The sequence below is a fragment of the Mytilus edulis genome, chromosome 6 (assembly GCF_963676685.1).
Source record: "Mytilus edulis chromosome 6, xbMytEdul2.2, whole genome shotgun sequence".
NCBI classification, from domain to species: Eukaryota; Metazoa; Mollusca; class Bivalvia; order Mytilida; family Mytilidae; genus Mytilus; species Mytilus edulis.
Window position 1 is genome coordinate 12265827 of NC_092349.1, and position 21971 is coordinate 12287797.

Consider the following 21971-nt stretch of genomic DNA (forward strand, 5'->3'; position numbering starts at 1 on the left):
ATGCATTCTCTTAGATAATAATTTAATTTTGGATGGAACGCGTCTTCTGATTGGCTTACGTTATTTTGTTATCAGCCCATAGACATAATTTAGTCATGTGACCGTGACGTCATTAACGTTTTTCATGGTTTTCTACGGTTTAAATGAATTTTAGAATTAAATTATAAGAAATGACTGTAATATTTTTCTGTCTATTCGAAATAACATAAAAAAAAATGTGGTGTACACTGTTAAATAACCCGCTACGCGTTATTCAGTGTGCACCAAATTTTTTATGTTATTTCTTCATAGACAGAAAAAATATTACAGTCATTCCTTAAATAAAAACAAAAAAAGAGCAGTTTAATCTTTAATAAGATAATGGTAGCAACAAGAAAAGTATCATAATACTTGATATCAGAGCATAAATGTTTCCTCTTTTGGCACACAATTCTTTTTATATGCAAACACCTTAATTTCCGCTAAATGCATGTAGCCCTTGTAGGTTCTTTGTGTAAGCTTGACTACCCGTCCTTTCGCAGTTTTTTTGCTGCACTTCAGAACAAGATGCTGTCCATTTCTAGCCGGGCCATTAAAATAAGCACATGTCGACCGTGCTCTTTTTAAAGTTGGACCAACCGTAATAGTTAATGCACGGAGTCTATTACCTAAAACGAAAATAATATTTTTTTTTACACTGCCAATGACCAGTTCCTGCATTAAAAGGAAATTCTTGCAAATAAGAAAAAACATTCCGAATATCAGTATATATGCCTGGCATTCCAACAATACATGCAAGACAGATTTTTCATGTATCAATTTCAATTTCATGCAGATTTAAGTAGTAGTTTGTTTTTACAAGAAGCAACGAATTATCAAGAATTCACATGCATTTGTGAATTATAATTATGGCTGCTTTGTAAGATTTTATTTTAAAAATCTTATTATACAAAAATATAGTCCGAAAGACCAATGGTCGGACAAACGAAAAAAGAAATGAATGATCCTTTTATTTAACAATTAAGAGCCGTGGTGTTGTGGTTAGCGTATCGGACTACTAACACAAAAGTTCCTAGTTCGATCCCACTCTTCTTCAGTATCGGGTGAAAAGGTTTTGTTAAACGAGTGATTTTTCTCGTGTGTTGAATAAAAAATAAAGTCAGTGTATCCAAGTTTTTATGTTTCCAGGTTCCCATATCTGTTGTTGTCTGGTCCATACTTGATTGTCCAATCTCTTACACTTTCTTTCCATTATACATGTACAAGAAAAGATATCAGGAAAATCAACATTGCAGCACAAAACTGCAAGATACGCCGAATTGCTAGCTCTAATTCAAAGTTATTAAAACAACAACAAAGAATGAAAAATTTGACAAAAACTGATCATTACCCCAAAAAAACGCATTCTCCTACAATCAGAGGCGAATGTTCATCATTTCAGGCCGCATGTAGATTTACTCTGTGTTTTTGTGTCACATTTTATTGACTAGGGTTAACGCAATAACACTACGTACAATAACAATATACATGTCCTTATCAGGGGCGGATCCAGGAATTTGGAAAGGGGGGCGAAAATTTTTTTGACCTTTTTTGGCCGTAAAAACATAAAATAAGTGTAAAATGCACATTTTAAACGGTTCCTGGCGTGTGACATGTATATATTCTATAGTTGCTGTAAAGTGTAAGTGTTGGACATTTTTATGCTGTTTTCTCTTTATTGATAATCTATCATAAAATGATAGTACGGATCAAATGCTATATGTACTGATATATATGATGTCGGACTTGTCAGGAGCCTGTAATTCAGTGGTTGTCGTTTGTTTATGTGTTACATATTTGTTTTTCGTTCATTTTTTTACATAAATAAGGCCATTTTGTCATTTTGGTCATTTGTGGATAGTTGTCTCATTGGCAATCATACCACATCTTCTTTTTTATATTGTCAGTAAAAAAAAGACATGGAAAATTCTCGTTTGTTTTACATGTATGTTAAGTTAGCATAACCTCAGAGATTTCTTGTTGTAAATAAGAAATAAGTCGGGCTATAATATTCGATGAAATGTACAATACGTACGACACGAGTGAAAAAGTCAAACAAGCAATTTTCATTCAAATGTTTGGTTGATATGTTTCACCAGACAATATTAAAGGAGATGAGGGGTTCCAAATCAACCAAAGGCTACGAATGAGTCTGAAATGACAACAAATTTATGAATGACGGTCGACAAATGGAGACATAAAGGCCACACTCAGCAGTCAGGTTGTAGTGTGGTCTTGAAAAAAGTATTCAATCGGTATCAATCAGTATCGGTATAAGGACATCATTCGTAAATATAGCTCAACATGCAGACTTCTTATACGTTCAGGTATTTCACAACCAATTTTTTATGGAAATATTCTTTATAAAGCACAAAGGTGTCAGTATTCACCTCAAAAACTAACAAAACCTTTGAATAGACTTATTAAGAAGGGATATAGTTACGATACTGTTGTCAGCTCATTAAAGATTGCATATTTTGGCGTTAATATTGATTCACTTATAGGTTCTTTGCATCGGAACTAAACACATTTATTCAAAAACCAGTTGTTGACATGACACGGGTTATGTTCTTCTCATATATGTTATGATGGTATGATACTAAACCCATAACGGGAAGGATTGTGCCTGATGTTCATATGATGAAATCATAATCTTTCAGTCAGTTTAATTGAAGTCTGGAGCTGGCATGTCAGTTAACTGCTAGTAGTCTGTTGTTATTTATGTATTATTGTCATTTTGTTTATTTTCTTTGGTTACATCTTCTAACATCAGACTCGGACTTCTCTTGAACTGAATTTTAATGTGCGTATTGTTATGCGTTTACTTTTCTACATTGGCTAGAGGTATAGGGGGAGGGTTGAGATCTCACAAACATGTTTAACCCCGCCGCATTTTTGCGCCTGTCCCAAGTCTCTTGCCTTTGTTAGTCTTGTATTATTTTAATTTTAGTTTCTTGTGTACAATTTGGAAATTAGTATGGCGTTCATTATCACTGAACTAGTATATATTTGTTTAGGGGCCAGTTGAAGGACGCCTCCGGGTGCGGGAATTTCTCGCTACATTGAAGACCTGTTGGTGACCTTCTGCTGTTGTTTTTTTTCTATGGTCGGGTTGTTGTCTCTTTGGCACATTCCCCATTTCCATTCTCAATTTTAATATATCAGTTCGGTGAAACAGACATTCCGCCGCATCAGACATGCAAACCCCCGCCTAAAAAAAAATACGCCCGTTTTTATTCATCATTTTCATTTAATGCTTAATAATTCTGTTAGAAATTTTCGTTTCGAATAGCAAAAAAGTGGACAAGATTATTGTTTTCAATCCAGATAAGGCCAGAATTTTTATTTAATGCAAAAATCAGAGTCGTTTTTTCTCTCTCTGAAATACCTTAGACTGCCTCCTCAAATCAAATGGTTCGTACCTTAGACTTTAAATCTATCTAGAGCTTATACTGAGTTATCAAGTTATTTCAAAATAGGCTGGGGCGTTTGGGAGGGTTTCTGTTTGGTTGAAATTGGGAAATAGAACAAGTCACTACGTTCTTTCTCCAACCTAATTCGCTTTGAAGGTATCATGGTTGTCATCAGGCCTCAACCTAAGCAATGTTATACTGTAATTTGAATTTCAAAATAACTAAGTTACGTTTTTTTGACGCACTGGTCAACTCCATCATAGCGAATCACATAACTTTGACATAATCAGTAAATACCAGCGAAAATTATCTTTATAAGCAAAGAAATAATTGTCGCATGGAAATTAAATACACGGGAAATGGCAAAGTTGAAGAAGTTTACGAACAAAAAGTCCGATCAGATAGGGGGCGTACTCCCTCTACGCCCCCTCTGAATCCGCCACTGCTTATTAAATAACTTGGTTCATCATCTCCTATCATTCATTGCAATACTTTATGCTTTAAGAATTTTTCGTTAATTCATTCTCCTGCTGTTCTTTCTAGTAAACTTGTGATACACAATATACATTTGTGTACAACATGACCAGTTTAAACATGAATTATTAAAAAGAAAAATACTTTTATTTTTTGTGTTCGTTATCCATTTCCGTTTTCCGTTTTCCGTTTCCGCCCATTAGCAACATCCTCTATTCAAAACGCCCGCGAACTGAGCTTTTTTGAAAAATGGCAAATTAACAAATCAACAAAAGAAACGATACAAGGTAATACACTAACCATCCTCGTCTCATGGGGTTTCGTACTATTAAGAATGCATTGTGACGTCACAATTTCCATTGAAAAAGCATGCATAGCAGTGGCGGATCCAGAAATTTTCATAAGTGGGGGCCCACTGACTGACCTTAGAGGGGGCCCGCTCCAGTCACGCTTCTTCAGTGACTCCCTATATAAGCAACCTATTTTTTTCCCCAAAAAAGGGGGGCGGGCCCCCTGCCCCCTCTAAATCCGCCTCTGCATAGTACAAATTCATATGACGTACGAAAATATATGATCTGACGATATGTTATGAAAGTTGATAAGTTGTACCAAGGTTTATAATTGCCCAATTGGTATAATATTTGAGTTTTATATTCGTAATATCAAACCCTTTAAATCTAAGACAAAAAATAACAGACGCTTGAAATTTTATGATATTGTTCATTACTGAAAATTCATCACCTTTATCATAATTAACTGAAAGATTTTACTCGGGTTCAAATTTTCATCTAGTATCAATATCAAAATAGTGAATTCTTCTGAATTATACCTCTATCATAAAAGGGCATACGATACAGTTGCAGGGGAGGTAATGACGTTGCTAACGTAAATTGTTATTTTCGCGATGTCAAACTATGACTTATTTGATTTAATCAGGTATAAAATAGTCTATATGGATTTTTTTTTTATCAAAATGTAAATACGGGATCAAAACTGTATCGTATGCCCTTCAATATTTTTTTTATATTTGTGTTAACGAATCAAAGTTATAAAACACATGAAACAAAAATAGGAATGATACTTTTTTTCAATTTGCCTGGTTTTTTCATAGAATGACAGTACATGGTTAATCTAACCCCTTGCCTCAAAAACGTTTTTTTTTGTTGATTAAAGAAAGTTTGGCAAACTATACACTCGCTAAAATTGCGTCTACTGTTTGTCGATCGTCGTTTGTTATACCGTTGTCATATATCAGCGTATATACAGCACTGACGCCGGGCGTTGTCAAAACCATTTACGCTGCCAATACGGTTCTTATTTTGGACGCATTCAACTTGTCATTCACATCTGTATCGTGTGCACCACGAGCTTGTACAACAAGCTTTAAGTGAGTTTAGGGCGTACGAGAAGCGTCCGTTGGTCGGGCGTTCAAGTAACGTATGTTGGTGTGAGTCTGGCTAACGTAGATGAACTGCACGCTACGAAGAAAAAGCGTCCTTTGAACATATTTGAGACGCGTTATGCATGGTCGTACCTTGGACGATTATCCGTGTTTTCGGCTTGTCTGTGACGTGTAATTATGGGGTGTGTGTACTATTTCTGGGTGCACATGGTCTTGTGTTGCCTTTGTTTATATAATTCGTTTCGAAATGCCATCCATAGGAAGATGCAGAGGTTAATAAATCCTTAGTCGTGGCCTGGGCCGTGGGATAACGAGAACGTCGAGAACAAGAAGGCAAGCAATCGGGCTTGAATATATGCCCTCCTGATTTCTCTCCAGGCAATCCATTATAACAGGTGCCAATCTGAACACTGCCCAACCTTTATACCGTTTTATACATGCACTTGCATATAAAAATTCAAGGACATATGCCAATTAGATATCAAAACAAGTTTCGTTGAATGTAAAGATGCATTTTTGATATGTCACAGATGCGTTTAATATGTTCACCGAGCGCTGAAACTATGCCAAGCGTATGTTACAAACACGCCCCGCATACGTCTAAGTAATAAATCGAAAGTTCTTGATATTGAACGAACTTATCTGTACCGTTTTTCAACGCGCTTGAAACGTATGTTGAGAACAGGTTAACGCTTGACAAACGATAGAACTTGTTCAAAATTTTTATTCTGCATATGGATTTCTTGTTTTTATAGCGTTTATCAAGCGCATATCATTGTATTTCGACGTACTTCAAATTTATGCAACGCGCGTCAAACAATGGCTAAGCGTTCCTCATGCGTGAACCTGTTGTGTACCGGGACTTAGTATTTTTTTCTGAACGTCTTGTGCACGTCGGGCTTTACGCTAATGTGTGAAGCCGGCATTAGTACAAACGGAACATTCCCCCTAGCTTTAACATTGAATCAATTCACCTATGCATATTTTCCCACTAAAACAGATTGATTCTGATGGAAAGAAATGCACTCTTAAAAATTCTCTGATATTGTCATGATCGTAAGCGGGTTACGAATGATCTGAATTTTAATCAGATTGATATTCAGATAACATGATCATTGAACATTATTCTAAATATACGGCCAGTACATATACGTACCTTAGTTTTCTATATTTCTTATTCACGATTTGTAGAGTTTTTCAAACATCAGGGATTCATTTACTTACCGGAAGATGCTCTATTCCAAATTTCAACATGATGAATTTTGTAGAAAGATCCGAGGTCTACCCACCAATATGGATTCCTTTGAAGAGACGTATGGAAAAATGAAGTGATATCGCCGTCATTCCCAAGACGGGGGTGAAAATGGTAAAATCTTGAACTTTGACCTGACATTTTCTTGTACGCCACATCTTCCAAACACATATCATGTGGAAGTGGATCTAAGAAAAAGAATAAAAACTCGTTGATTTGCTCGCATTATTAATACAAATGCAATTCGTTGTGACTAAATTGCTCAGAAAAGAAACTTTAATGTGCAAAGTTACACGTTCTGAAAAGCAATTAATAACTGACCAAATATATATGACCGTATTTTCACCTAAAAAAATACTCTGTGTACAGACTCACCTGTGCAGATTGAAACTTTTAAGGCCTGGCATCCACTAGATATATAAAAGTTAAATATTTTTTTGCATATCAGAAAGATAAATTATTTTTTTGGATTTCAATGGGCTCTATGATTTTGTTCGTCTCCGCAGAAAGTGTTAAAATAAACTAAGTTGGAATACAACTTTGAGATGCTCCCTCTCATGTATGACCGGACAATTTGGACAGTGCAGTGAAATAGGTTTTTGAACAATGTTTTAGTAATTCAATCGTTTAAATGTATATTTAGGTTTTGCATTTATTTTATTATTCTAGACTTTGTCGTAAATTTAGGCATAAGTGTTTTACTAGGATTGTGTGTCATAATCTTATAGACAAAGGTCTTAAATGCATTTACTCTATTTATCGCATTATTAATCCTCTGACAGTTTGGACTATAATTTACAAATACGTGTCGGGCACTAATTACTCTTTTAATCTATTGTTATTTCTAATTTGTCATCTGTTAATCTTCTTAATCCTTTAATTGCTTGTGCTTATATGATCTTATATATATTGTTATTGTTTGTATGTTACTTGACATTTATGCCTCGTTCACACGGACATTTTAAAATTCGAATTGAATTCGAATCGAATGAGAATCGAATTCGCTAATCGCGTTCACTCACTCTTCTTCTGTAATTCGAATTGATTCGAATTGGTTAATTCGAATTACCCAATTCGAATTAGAAATACGTTTTTGTCAATACGAATTAGAAATACGTTTTTGTCAATACGAATTAAAAGTTTACGTCGTTTGGACAGTAAAACGAATTAGACGCGCATTGTAATTCGAATTAGAATTGACGTTAGGACGTCAAACGTTTCGAATGCGAATTAAAAACTAATTCGAATTAGTTAATGCGAATCGAATTCGAATTACGTGTGAACTCAACATGAGTTTGGAGTTTGTTGTTCGGTCTTGCCGGACTGCTGAAATAAAGTTTAAGGAGCGAAATCTTCCTTCTTGTTTTCTATTTAGCCGGAACGCCATTTTACCCGGATATACATGTACCAACTGGTTTTATAGTATTGATTATCCTTGATTAGCAAAGACAATAGAAATCTTCACATCTATAGGTGAGTTAAAGAAAGTAATCGAGTGGACAGCATCGGCAAATGCAATGTACGTGTTTGTTTATTTTTACACCTTCTGCCATCTTCGCTAGCCAAGGGTTACGATCCACTTCCCTCCTGTCATAACCCTTGTCTAGCGAAGATGACCGTCTGCAGGAAGGAAAACAAAAATGCCATTCAAAATCCAAAAACGATTTACTCTTTCTGAAACACATAGTACATTCAACTTTTATATATCTAGTGGGTACCAGGCCTTAAAATTTTTCAAACTGCACATGTAAGTCTGTTCACAGAGTAGCTTTTCAGGTGAAAATACGACACATTTGTCCATTTGTTATGATGAACCTATAATAGACACAACAGCCTATTGGTTATGCGCATCAACTAATGCAACTTTGAAGTGAAATAAATGCTCTATGGTGTTGTTTCTAGCAATGAAAAAACGTCAAACTATAACGTCATATTTCGCGTTCTCACGGATTCCAACATCGTGTTCTTTTAATAATTACACCTTATGTAAGAATCCTTGGTTTTGATTGGTTGATAGCCGCTGTATTTTTCACTTATTTACTGTCATCAATTGAATATCGTTTATTTTTTAACGCCGCCGGGGTATATGCTAAAAGGATATGCCTGTTTTACCCTCTCTGTCGTGGTATTTTAAACAGATATATCATGTTAAGGAGTGGTATTTGCGAAAAGTACCAGTCGAGAGAATGTTAAATTCTCGAGCCATTCCAAGAAAAAGAGGAATTAAGCGTCGCGCTGATATCTAGTGGAAATTAATCACACAAATGAACGCAAAAGATACCACACCATATTTAATCTTCGTTCAACAAATAAAAATGATAAACTATCATGAATTTTGAACTCGACTTTTTGCATTTGCGCCGATCTGCATTTCATTTTTATCTTTCACTTGCGCATATTTTGTCTTTCGTTTGCCCCGATTGTGTACAGGTTAATTATTAGGTGAAAGTTTTTTTATGCCCCGTTTATTATGCCCCATTTATGGGCATTATGTTTTCTGGTCTGTGTGTCCATTCGTCTGTCCCGTTTCAGGTTAAAGTTCTTGGTCAAGGTAGTTTTTGGATGAAGGCTAGTGATATAAAAATATAATAGGCGGTATTAAAGGAATCAAATTGGCTCAAATTAAAGATTTTTTTTTAATCGGCGCAAATCTTGTACGTCAGTGTAACTTTACACTGGTAAATTTAAATGCCTTACTCTTGAAATTTGAACTTACGTGATTTTCCAAATTGAGTATTCAGAAGGCTAGGCTAAACAACATTTTTTTGAAATTTTGACATAGTGGCAACTAAGGCATGTAACTTATTTTTTGATGAATCTCGTAAAATAATGTTCGATCTTGCAATGATGTTAAAATTAATTCATACTGCTTATTTGACAAAATCTAAATGTAAAAATAAAACTATGACACTGGCTCATTGTGTCCAGAAGCAGAAATGATAAAAATTTCGTCTGATCTCACTGAAGCTTACAGATAATTTCCTACTGCATGTAGAGCAACACTTTGGTTAGCTTGCTAGCTTTGTTTGTATATTTTGTAGAATTATATTGGGATAACTTCCAACTGAACTTGAAAATCATATATACAGGTTTACATACCTAAATATATAAAAATGTCAATCTTAATAACAAAGCTTGAATAAACATTTATACAAACAAAGCATGGAAGCTAACCAAAGTTTTAATCTACAAGCATTAGGAAATTAGTTGTAAGGCAAAATATATTAATAGAATTAAAACTCAGCGAATGTGAATTAAAATAAAAAATTTCGGTGTTAAAAACTAAATTGTATATTGAGTCTGTTGTAAATCTCACTTATAACAAAAACCATTGCTCCAAGTATAATATCCAACATATAATTTCTCACTTTCCATAAGCTAAAATGACCAGAAAGATTGAAAACCAAATTTCGATTTTCAATGCCGGCAATAACTTTGTCTTTGTTTTAATTTCCAAAATGAGCAATTTAGATTTATAATATTGTATTCAGTTTTGAGGAATCTTACTTTGTAGTTTTCGTCTCAGCCATTAAAATTAATGGTATAAAGAAGTCCGACCATGCTTATGTCTGCCCGTCTGAGGTTATTTCAAACAATTTTTCATTCAGACAGAAGGTATTTCTGAAGGTTGATATACTGCGGCAAAAACATCATGAGATCTGATACTGATATATGTATTTATAATAATCTCTTCGACTTGTATTACCGCATAAAAAAGAAGTTGAATATAGCTGTTATTCTTGGAAATTTAAATGTGGGTTGCAAACGTCCAATTTGCGATTTTTTCAAAGAGTGCGCCAGCAAGAAAAGCTTGTACTATGACGTCAGATTCAATGTTCCGGAGAAAGACAACACGAAAGACAAAAAAACATGAAAATTACTCATTACTTTTTGACCTTCGGCCCACGGGACTGATATTGTTTTTTCGTGATGATACAGCATGTATTATTCTATATGACATGTTTTAAACCCAGTGGGTGTAGTACTGTTGACTATGCCTTGACCAGTGTGGACCTTATTAACTCTGTTAGGTTTTTTTTCAAATATTAGAACCTTCATATTTATCTGATCATGTTCAAATTGTAGTCTTTTTAAAAGGTTGTACATCCATGCAAAATATGAATATAGACTGAAAATATAGTGAGATAGATATGACATTTAAATGGGAGACTATTTCTAAGGAAAAAATATATACTGTTTTAGAAGAAAGCAGCACTAGAGGTGAAATACTTGGTTATGAAAATACACCATTTGAAATAAATTGTTTTGGGGTTGAGAGAGCAGAACAGCAACTAAATAATATATTTAAAACATTAACCATGCGCTCATGTGAAATTATTAAAGTAGATTCATGGTATACCGCCATCTTGGATTGAACAATCACAGTAAAAGTCTAGTTATTTGCCTAAATCTGCAAATTTGAAGACAGATTTGCAATTTAATGATCAGACTGTTTAATAATATAAAGAAAACTTGGCAATTTATTGTATAATCCAAAATATTTAAACAAATATAATTTTTCTTGCTTTTAGAATCATTTTTTTCAAACGAGCCATTTAAGGGAAGATAACTCTTTTAGTAAAAAATTTATACTGGACAGATAGGGAATTTTTTTCTTTTTACTTGTAGCAAGAAAACAAGTTCGGTGACACCATTTTTTCTTTTTATTTTCTTAAAACATATTACAAAACCTATCTTTTCACAATTTTTTTCAAAATTCTATCTCATAGATTTTTTTTTTATGCACACAAATGTGTTTTCCCATGAACAATCTAACCAAATTTAGGCAATTTTCAACGACTCATAGCTTGAAAAATAGCACGGTGGCCCCTCCTTTTTATTATATATTTGAAAAGAGCACATTAAAATCTTCATTCTGGCTAAGTATAAGAAAATTCTGTCTCAAAAAATATTTACTGATGATCTACCTTAAATCCTTTCGTAAAATGAAATTAAAATAAAAAGCCATGGGAAGATAGAGAACTACTTACTAGCTGATGTAAAGAAAACTGTATCAAATCTAGCCAAATTATTACGAATGAATCCTTATAACCTCAATTTAAGAAATAAGTCTCTAGGTCACTGTAAAATATGTAAAAAAATAATAAAAAGAAAGAAAAATCAATTTAAAAAGATAATATTTAGTCAGCTTTCAGCCCTTAGTGATACAGACCCTAAACAATATTGGAAATTATTAAAATCATTAAAATATGAGAACACTAATGATAAAATTGAGCTTCAAGCTGGTTTTCCAGAAATTATTGATCATTTTAGGCATCAAGGAGAGACTGTAAACTATGATAAAGAATTTAAAACTCAAAATTGAAACCGATATATTAAATGAAACTGATGCACTTTTATTCAATGAGGTAACTGATAAACCTTTTACTATCAATGAAGTAAATAAATGTATACAAAAATTAAAAACTGGGAAAAGCTCCGGTCCAGACCAAATGTGTAATGAAATTATTAAATATAGTGGTGTTGTTACTTGTAAAGCTATTACTAAGCTTTTTAATTTAATTCTTGATTCTGGTAAATATCCATCAAATTAGAGAAAATCTTTTACTATACTTACCATACTAAGCTGGAGACAAGCTAGATCATATAAATAACTGATGGACCTCCTTTTCGAGATATTTGAGATTTAAGATATGGCGGGAAAAGTCTGACTCGGACTTTACCTTATATTTGCGCTGGTATTTTTTTGGGCCTCAAAACAAAAGAAAGAAAATCAAGAATCTTCTTAAATTTTGGTAAATGACCTTTCATGAGCTATTAAGTCTTATATGAAAATATAAATAGGTGTTATGGGGCAAAATATTTTACATTGAATTGTATGGAAAAACACTAAGTCGTCCGAAAATTTGACACAAATTCCAAAACCTCACCTAAGTACATCCTTCAGGATGTTCGCTCTTGTTTTTTGAACTTTTGCCAGATATTCGGAATCCTCTGGTGTTATCCATGTAGTGCCATTAAAAAAATGCCCACTAACCCCTATATTTCTTTTCATAATTATATAACAGATAGATTAAAAAGCCATATTTCAGTTTTTCATGGTTTTTGAAAGAAAAATTGTGCCAATGTTAAATGTATGAAAAGTCTAGAGAGAATCATTTCCCCCCAAATTTTCAATGGCTTATATCTCTAAAACAAGCACACGGACCCTAATTTTTTTCTGCTTTTTTAGTTCCTTTATTTCTAACCCATCAAATTATTACAGTCCTTACAAAAGTTTGCTATTTTGAAACAGTAGCGAACATCCTTAACTCAATCTAAAGACACAATAATACAAACAAATGAATGAAAAAGGTTTAAGGAGTCTAAATTAAAAATGATTTATTACATTGGTTGCAATGAATTACACTGATTTTCCAGTTTAATAAAAACCGATAATTTCACATGTGAAATTATAAACGTGGTTATTTCACTCTCTGACGTCATACAACAATAGGCGTTGTCAAGACGTCGATAACGGAAGGGGGGGTGTAGGAGGGGTCTTGATCCCGAAATCCCGAGGTCCCGAATTTAAATGAAGCAAATCCCGACATCCCGAAATCCGAAAAAAAGGATTCCCAGATCCCGAAAGGGTCAATCCCGAAATCCCGAGCTTAAAAACACCCGATCCCGGAGTACCGATAAAGGTCCTATCCCCCCTCATAACGGCGGATCAAAACAAATTGTGAATGCGTAGAAAAAAAAACATAGTTCCTTACATGTTTTATATTAATTTCTTTAAAAAGCCATTTGACAATGTAATAAAAAGAATAACTAATTAAAGAATTCAAATATCGTAAAATATTCAACTCGTGACCGAACAACTCTGATAATTAACTCATGCGCTACGCGCATTCGTGAATTAATGTGTTGTTCGGTCACTTGTTGAATATTTTTCTCTATTTGAATTCTTCCATTAGTTATTCTATAAATGATTTGTTCATACTTTTCCAAAACGTAGTATCTATTGACATACATGTATATGTTCAAAAATATAATAAAAATTATAAGTCAGCGCGCATTTTCTAAAGCTAAAAGTTATTTTGTATGCATTATACAGGAAAACATATCATTGTGTGATTAGAAGCTAAACTAAATGATAGAATTCTAAAATACGATACGAGAAGATAGCTTTTAGAAAATGCTTTGAGAATATCAAAAGAACAGATAGGGTCACCGTGCGTTTTTATCTCAGCTAGAATTCAAATCTATACAATAGGCAACTCTAATCCAGCTTTTGGAGTGAAACAGTTCGAAACCCAAATTGTATACTTGTACAAACAAGTCTACTAGTTATTAACCTTTTCATATTAAGTTTGTCCTTCTGTTGAAGGCAAGACTTGATGAGTGTCATTTTTGTTCCTTCTTGTTGTCTAACAACGGGTTTTATATAATTCACTAAATAGATTATAGCCAAATTATATACATTGGCTCTTGGAAAAGGCATCTCAATCGATAAAAATGTGTTACCAAACACTTCAACATATATATTCCGGGTAAATTATTAAATGATTATATTATCAAATTCAGGATTGTGATCCCGCCAGTACGTTTAACATCATGCATGTATGTGCCCCAAATGAGGAGCCTGTAATTTAGTGGTGGTTGTCGTTTTTTTATGTTGCATATTTGTTTTTCGTCTTTTTTTGTGTGCATTAATTAGGCCGTTTTTGTTTTTGTTTTCGTTTGAATTGTTTAACATATGTGATTTCGGGGCCATTTATAGCTGACTCTGTGGTATGGGCTTTGCTCATTGTTGAAGGTCGTATGATGACATGCATGCATGTATATAGCGGCAAGGGACGTTTGTGATTTTTATAGAACATTTGCGCTTCAATTTATAGGATATTAGCGCTTTTTATATAGAAAATTTGGAATTCTACAGTATTTGCTTCTTATGACTTCCCTCCTATTTAATCGGACTAAGGACCAGGAATCAATTTGTGAAATTGGCCCCAGTAGGATTGAACTGGCAGAGTTAAAGTCATGATTTTAATCATGGTTAAGGTGGCTCTGGCCTATTCGAAGTCTCTGTCAGAAGTGCCGTATTTTTTGTTATTTTAATCTGCGCAACAAAACGTCGAAATAATCGTAACGTTATCGAGTTGCAGCCCGTAAAACGTTGATTTTTTTTTTACGTTTTTCACTACAAGCAAGGCAATAAATTAATCTTTACAAAGTCGATGACCCTATCTTTATTTATTATCGTCAAGGATTTGTATAGTAACTATACAAATCCTTGTTATCGTTAAAACAAAAATTTATGTCCAACACCATACAATTTTTTAAGAAAAATCTATAGTGTAGAATTGGAAATTTTACGATTTTTTAAACAAATTTTAAAAGATTTTTTCGCCGATTTTATGTGCTTTCTATTCAAAAATATTCACCTTTAATGAAAGAAATCTGTAATATTTTAGATAAAAATAAATGCATTTTTTATTCGATTATCAGTTGTAGTTCAACGAGCCAAGATTGCATGCAAAATTTTAGTAAAATCTGCGACATAACCCATTTTCAAACACTTTTTTGCTGATATTTTGAGTAACTATATCAATTATGTTAATCAATTGTAACTGGTTTTATGCCCTTTACGGGCCTTTTAATTAAAAAAAAATATCATATAATATTCTATTATAATTTAATTTGACAATGTCTGCTGAAGTTGGCTGACAGTGTTTTGTCTATCAGCAAATGTAAATACTTTTGTCATGTGTCAGTTACCGTGACGTCATCAACGTTTTTTTCAAGGTTTATATACTACCTATTTATAACAGTCTTTTATAAAGCTTGTTATTTTCAAACAGAATAGCGAACATCCTTACAATGGAATTTTAAACAGATATATCATGTTAAGGAGGGGTATTTTTCGCAAATACCCCTCAAGAACATGCTATATCTGTTTAATTACACCGAATGTTAATGTTCAAAAACGCATTGATAATCGTGACGTTACAAGCGTCCATTTCTTTGATAACAGTAAATTGGTGAAAAATACCCTGGCTATCAACCAATCAAAACCCAGGATTCTTACATAAGGTGTAATTATTTGGCAAATACCACGACAGAGAGGGTAAAAAAAAGGCATATCCTTGTTTGCATATACAAAAAATAAACGATATTCATTTGATAACAGTAAATTGGTGAAAAATACACTGGCTTTCAACCAATCAAAACCAAGGATTCTTACATAAGGTGTAATTAGGAATTTTAAAAATAATTAGAAATAACTAATATTTTTTTCTGTCTTTTTGAAATAACATAAAAAAATGGTGCATACTTTAAAATAACCCGCTATGTATAACTCTATAATTTTCGTCCTGTTTCTAAAGCTCATACAAAAACTTTTATATTTTCCGACAATGTACATATATTGTAAATATATATGTGCCCACTGAATATCAGTGTGCTAGAGATAAATTATTAATACAAATATGTATATAGGTATGAAAATTACATTCAACAGTGTTAGAATATATACACTCGTGGGACAAAAGTGAGTTCTCACTAAAAAAAATGTTCTATCATTTCAACTAAATTCGATATTTTTCAAAAAAATATTACCAAGTAACATTTACTGTATGAGCGATTCTTATAAAATAGATATCAAAAGATGTGGAAATGTCTGAAGTTATATTGTACATGTATATTTGGCCATAATTTTCGTGAGTTTCGTTTTCATTATCTGATGGGTTAAACACAAATGCATTTTTTACGATTTTAATTCGATTAGAATACATAGCAAACTTTTCAAAAAATAAATTTCTTTGTGTTCATCTCGTCAGAAAATCAGAGTGAGCATGCATAATATAACGGCCCAATAAACAATAAAACCTTAAAAATATCAACATCTTATGGTGTTCATTTGATATAAATCAGTTCTGTAGTTACTTTGTAATATTTTTTTTAAATATTGACTTTATGTAACAGTTTTTGGTGTTATTTCTTCATAGACAGAAAAGATATAACTGTAATTTTTTAGGTATTTTATTCTATACAGGGATCGCACAATAACCAAAATAAAAAGATATATAGTAAAGAAAACCTATACTCTTCTAACGTAGAAAAGTGTCTATAAAACACAAAAAAATATACTGGTGTCTCTACAATAGAATAAAAGATTGTGATAAATCTGCTACCAACAACATTTTTTTTTTGTATGGCCTGGGACTCTAATATTTATGTCCCAGGTATGGATGGACAAGGACGTACACATCACTAACATCTAAAATACGTCATTCGTAATGACGTTGTATGGCAAACATGATATTTTTAGACTTAGGTTAATTTCCTATCTGCAATAAAATTATAAAAATTTGGAGCCAATTAAAAATTATCCAAGTAAAAAAGAAATAATTCAGTACACGATGCTGAATTTCCGAAAGTAACTCCAAACGACAGGCGACTCATATTACATTTTTTCATACCTTCATTTGATGACTTTTCCATAATTGTTTTGAGCATGTCTACGTGTCTTTTAAGTTTGTCTTTCATCGTGGTCTCGATTCCCAGGATTCTATGTGCTAGCATTTGATTAGTGACCAGTTTCCCTTTATAATCAGAAATGGAAAGTTTGCAAGCAGACGACAACACAATACATCCCAATATCAAACCAGTAGCACAGTAAAGCATTTTTCCAAATTCCATACTTTCGCTAACAGCCACCAGTAAATATTTGAGCTGTAAAAAAAAGGAAATACTGGATAAGATAATATACTAGGCAAACAAAAAACCGTTACATTGCATGGTTTAAAACCGACCGTGCTTGCGCTTGGTATAGCCAGGCAAGATCGTTAATTAATAACTTCCATTTGCACATTGGTTTTTCATTAAAAATAAAACCAAACATATAAAAATAAAATATTTTCAAGATTAAAACTAGTCAAATTTACTCATTTATAAAAAGTTCTATGTCAATGTCATTTTCCAATTTTTAACAAACACTCATTTATTCAAATTAATACATGTAAAGAGAAATATCTATTCATTTATATAAATATGTCATATTGTTTACAAATGGTCGCATTGAAAAATTGAAAAAGTTGAACGTATGTCAATACCCTGTCTACGCCAAAATGAGATTGAACGAGCTATTAGGGATTTTAGCAGCAGGAATACCTGCACGAAAAATGATTGTCCCCAAAGTGGCAGGCCATATGAAACTACGTTACGTAAAGACAGGCACATCCGTGTTATTCATCTCCGTAATTGATAAAAAATGTAAACGCGTCACAATTAGCATGACATACCAACGGAAGAAATATCAACATACATGTAATGTATGCCCAAACAGTTCATAAACGATTGCGTCAAATTGGTCTAAGAGTTCGTCGTATATTGAAGGGACCCACACTTACGCAGCGTCACAGGATAACGCGACTTCAGCGGACTCGGGTACAAATTCGATGTAATAGGCTAACATGGAGACAGGTTCTTTTTACCGATGAATCGAAATCCAACTTGATCGACGGATAAGCCAGAGTTTACCGGATGCGAAATGAACAATTTTCTTATATGTGCGTACAAGACACAGAGCGGTTTGGTGGTGGCGGAATTGTAACAGTAAATTTGGTCTGGTAGGAAAATTTGTCCCCCAGACTTTTCTTCCTAGTTAATGAAGTCCATGTCCATGATTTTACTAGGAATATAAGTCCAATGGACAAATTTTCCTAGGAAAATAAGTCCATAGTTAGAAAAATATGTCTGGCACTTATTTTCCTAGGAAAAAATGTCCCAAGACTTGTTTTTCTATAAATCTTTATTATAATATAAAAACTATTCAAAATGAAAAAAAAAACAGATCTTAGTTAAGATCGGAAAGTTTTACTGTTTTTGTTCTTGTTAAAATAAAGGACATGTACGTTATAACCTAGTCCTTGGAAAATTAATCTGGGACATTGGGACATAAATTTAACTAAAATATTGATACACAACTGTAAAAAAATAATTAAATATAACAGTTAAATTTACCTTTTAAAATAAAGGGCATGGACATTTTTACTTAGGAATATTAATGACATGGACATGATTTCCTAGGAAAATTAGTCTCAGGACATTCATTTTATCAAAAATATAAATACGCAACACTTTAACATTATTAAAACATAAATATTGAATTTCCATTGTTCATAAAATTTTCCTTTTTAAGATAAAGGACATGGGCATCTTTACCTATTAATATTAATGACATGGACATGATTTCCTAAGAAATTAGTCTGGGGACATTCATTTTATCAAAAATATAAATACGCAACTGAAACAATATCAAAACATAACATTTAAATTTTCCCTTGTTTATAAGTAATTGAATGTATTATACATATAAAAAATTTAAAGGACATGATTTCCTAGGAAAATTAGTCTGGGGACATAGATTACTAACATCGGACTAAATATACTAGTAAATTCAGTAACCATGGACTTTTTATACTAGTAATATTTGTCCGTCCAGACATATTTTACCAGGACAAATTTATCACTTACAGAATAACCTACCAGGAAAGCACCGATATAAAAATTATTGATGGTTACATAAATGCAACACGGTATAGGGACGAAGTTCTGACTCCAGTTGTTCTCCGGTTTTTCCGAATGAATCGTTTTAACCAAGCTTTATTTTAGTAGAACAACGCCCGTTGTCACGTGTCACTCATTTTGATGAACTTTTTGGAGAATACTAGTAATCCCATTCGTGTGTTGTTATGGTCAGCAATATCTCTAGATTTTATGTTGCCAATCGAACATCTTTTGGACGAACTTGGACGACGTATTAGAAATAACCAAAAGCCACCGGAAACTATCGCCCAGCTCCGAATAGCACTTTTAATGGAATTGAACATTATCCCCAAGACTTCAGTCGACGTTTAATTTATTCAATGCGACGGAGGTGGCGGGCGGTTATAAATGCAAGAGGTGGTCATACACGGTATTGACATGTTAACTTTGATTTTGTACATGTTTACTCGTCCTGCTAAAATTGACCGGAACTGTACAATATTGTTTCAAAAAAAGAGAAAACTTGTTAGTGTTTTCTTCAAAATGACGCAAGTCATTAACTTGTTGTTACCATTTTTTTGTTATAAAAAAATATATAAATGTCATATTTCTTTTTTGCTTAGGCCATTTGAATCTATTACGCAAATTATCAATCAAAAAGCTGCTTGTATTATGCCACTAATTCGAACGATTTAAAGTAGATTTTAATACCTTGCTTCAATAACTGTTATTGAAAGTTCTCTAGAAAATAAAATGACACAGAGCATAGGAGTCTACCATCTTACCTTGTTGTTCGTCTAGCCCTCTTGGTGCCAACAGGGACATTTATGGCTTGTTGTTTATTGTGTAGAACGTCAATGGTCCATTGTAACGTCACAATACAGACGGGTACTGAAAACGTCTAAAGACGGCACAAAAAAGAAGATTATGGCGGGAATAAAGTAATAATAATAATGAATTCCTTATAAATTTAAAGAGGGTAACTTAATCAGAATAAGTATAATTTTCGTTGAGGCCCTCGATCAAAATACAAAAATACGTAAACTAAATAAATGCAGTTTTTAGTATTTTAGATAACTGTTGAAAAGAAAGGACACGGTAAAGTTTACTGTAACTGCATGTAGTCGTGAATGCTGAACTTTATATGGAATCAACTTTTCGTTTAGATAAGAATTAAATTTTACGGAATTTTTTATATGAAAAAAATAAAAATCATATATTTAATATACTATTCTGTTATTCTTTTATTTTTGTAAATATCTATTGTGGTGTATGTTGTTCCTCTTGCTTACGAGAAACCGATTCATAATACAAACTTAATTCATATAAATATAAATTAATATGCCTGTTTGTCTGTTTGTTTGTTTTTTTGTTTGTTTTGTATTTTAGTTACAATCCTATTGTTTGGATTTTAGACTAATAATAATTTTGTTCTTATAAAAGGGCTGATAAATTTATTTGCGTGACGTCCGAATACAAACATGATAAAGATGGATAAAATAATATATTACGATAAGACATAGGCAAGCACATTCTATATATTATTGTCCGTTTTGTTAAACATAACCTAGAATTCTAATGAACATATAACAGTTCATTTTTAGACTAAATTGTAATAATAAGATGTGACGTCTTCAATCATACTGCAATCATATCGTCTTTGCCAGAAGACGTTCGTAATACTCTGCAGAGTTCATCTTACAAAAAAAAAAGAAATGACTCAGTAACGTAGTAACAACACAGATTTCATTTAAAGACTAAGACTCTGCTAAACTTTTTAATGTGTTTAAAGTTTGCCCTTTTTTGCTATGTGTGAACCCGTTACCGAATATATATTAAAGTTTTAAAATTCGCAGACTACATTTCACATCAAATAATAACAGTTCGTTAAAATAGTGTCACAAGCGCTTTCATGCCTTCTGGCAATCTTCAGGCGACGTTTTAACATATGTATATCTTTATGAAGTTGAGATTAAGGTAGGTTGGTCCCCTCCATAAAATATCCAGTCATGATGCCTTCGGAATATACACATATTAGGTATTGTCAAAAGTTTCAATAACGGCCGGGTCCCATGCAGACTATAGGTCACCATACGACCTTCAACAGTGAGCAAAACCCTTACCGCGTAGTCAACTCATTTTTATTTTCGCTGAAATGTCCTTAATATCGGCGCTGAAATGTTTTATATTTTTGCTCAGATCTTCTGCCATTTCGCTGTGTGACATTAGAACTTTGACCCAAATTTCACGGTCAACTGAACATTGAAAATGATAGTGCGAGTGGGATATACTCTGGACACGCTGCTAAAATTACTTCTTTTTCAAAAAGTGGCTATATCTTATATAAGAACGGAGAAATAAAATTGAAACGGATGACCTTCAAGTAAGTCTAAGAGATTTTATAGATTGATTACCTAATAATAAACTTTACATGCATAATGCAAAGCTTTTTGGTTCGAGAGATATAGTTTATATTATTCATGGAGAAAAGTTCTTTATTTGATAGATTTGAAAAAAAATTTAAGAGCTTTCCTTAATCGCTATTTTTGCTTACAACTGTGCTACTAGAAAACAGATGCGGATTTAGGGGTGGGGCAGGGTGCCTTCCCCTCCTTTTTGAGGTATTTTTTTTGATAGTGTAATAGGAATCACTGAAGCGAGCGTGTCGGAAGCGGACCCCTTCATAGGCAGTCAGTGGGTCCCACTTATAAAAAGTTCTGGATCAGCCACTGGAGAGGAAACATGCAACCAGTAGGGCTTAGTATTTGATATTCTTGGTGTTATTACTCTTTTGTGTTCATTTGCTTACAAAGTATTTTTCGTCTGAATTAGTTATTGTTTTAAATATGTATATTGATAATGAACATATCAAATTATAACAACGTATACATGATTTATTTTAAAATACGTGTCCATA

The 21971-nt window shown here is 33.0% G+C and overlaps 1 protein-coding gene across 1 annotated transcript; it reads right to left on the bottom strand.

Moving 5' to 3' along the window:
* Positions 1-337: 337 nt before the first annotated feature.
* Positions 338-19956, bottom strand: LOC139527115 (fucolectin-6-like). Its single transcript, XM_071322389.1, has 4 exons — positions 19840-19956; positions 16987-17239; positions 6532-6747; positions 338-647 (listed from the first exon to the last, which is right to left on the bottom strand). The coding sequence occupies exons 2-4, from the start codon at positions 17204-17206 to the stop codon at positions 397-399; spliced, it is 687 nt and encodes a 228-aa protein (XP_071178490.1). The 5' UTR covers positions 17207-17239; positions 19840-19956; the 3' UTR covers positions 338-396.
* Between the last annotated feature and the right edge of the window lie 2015 nt (positions 19957-21971).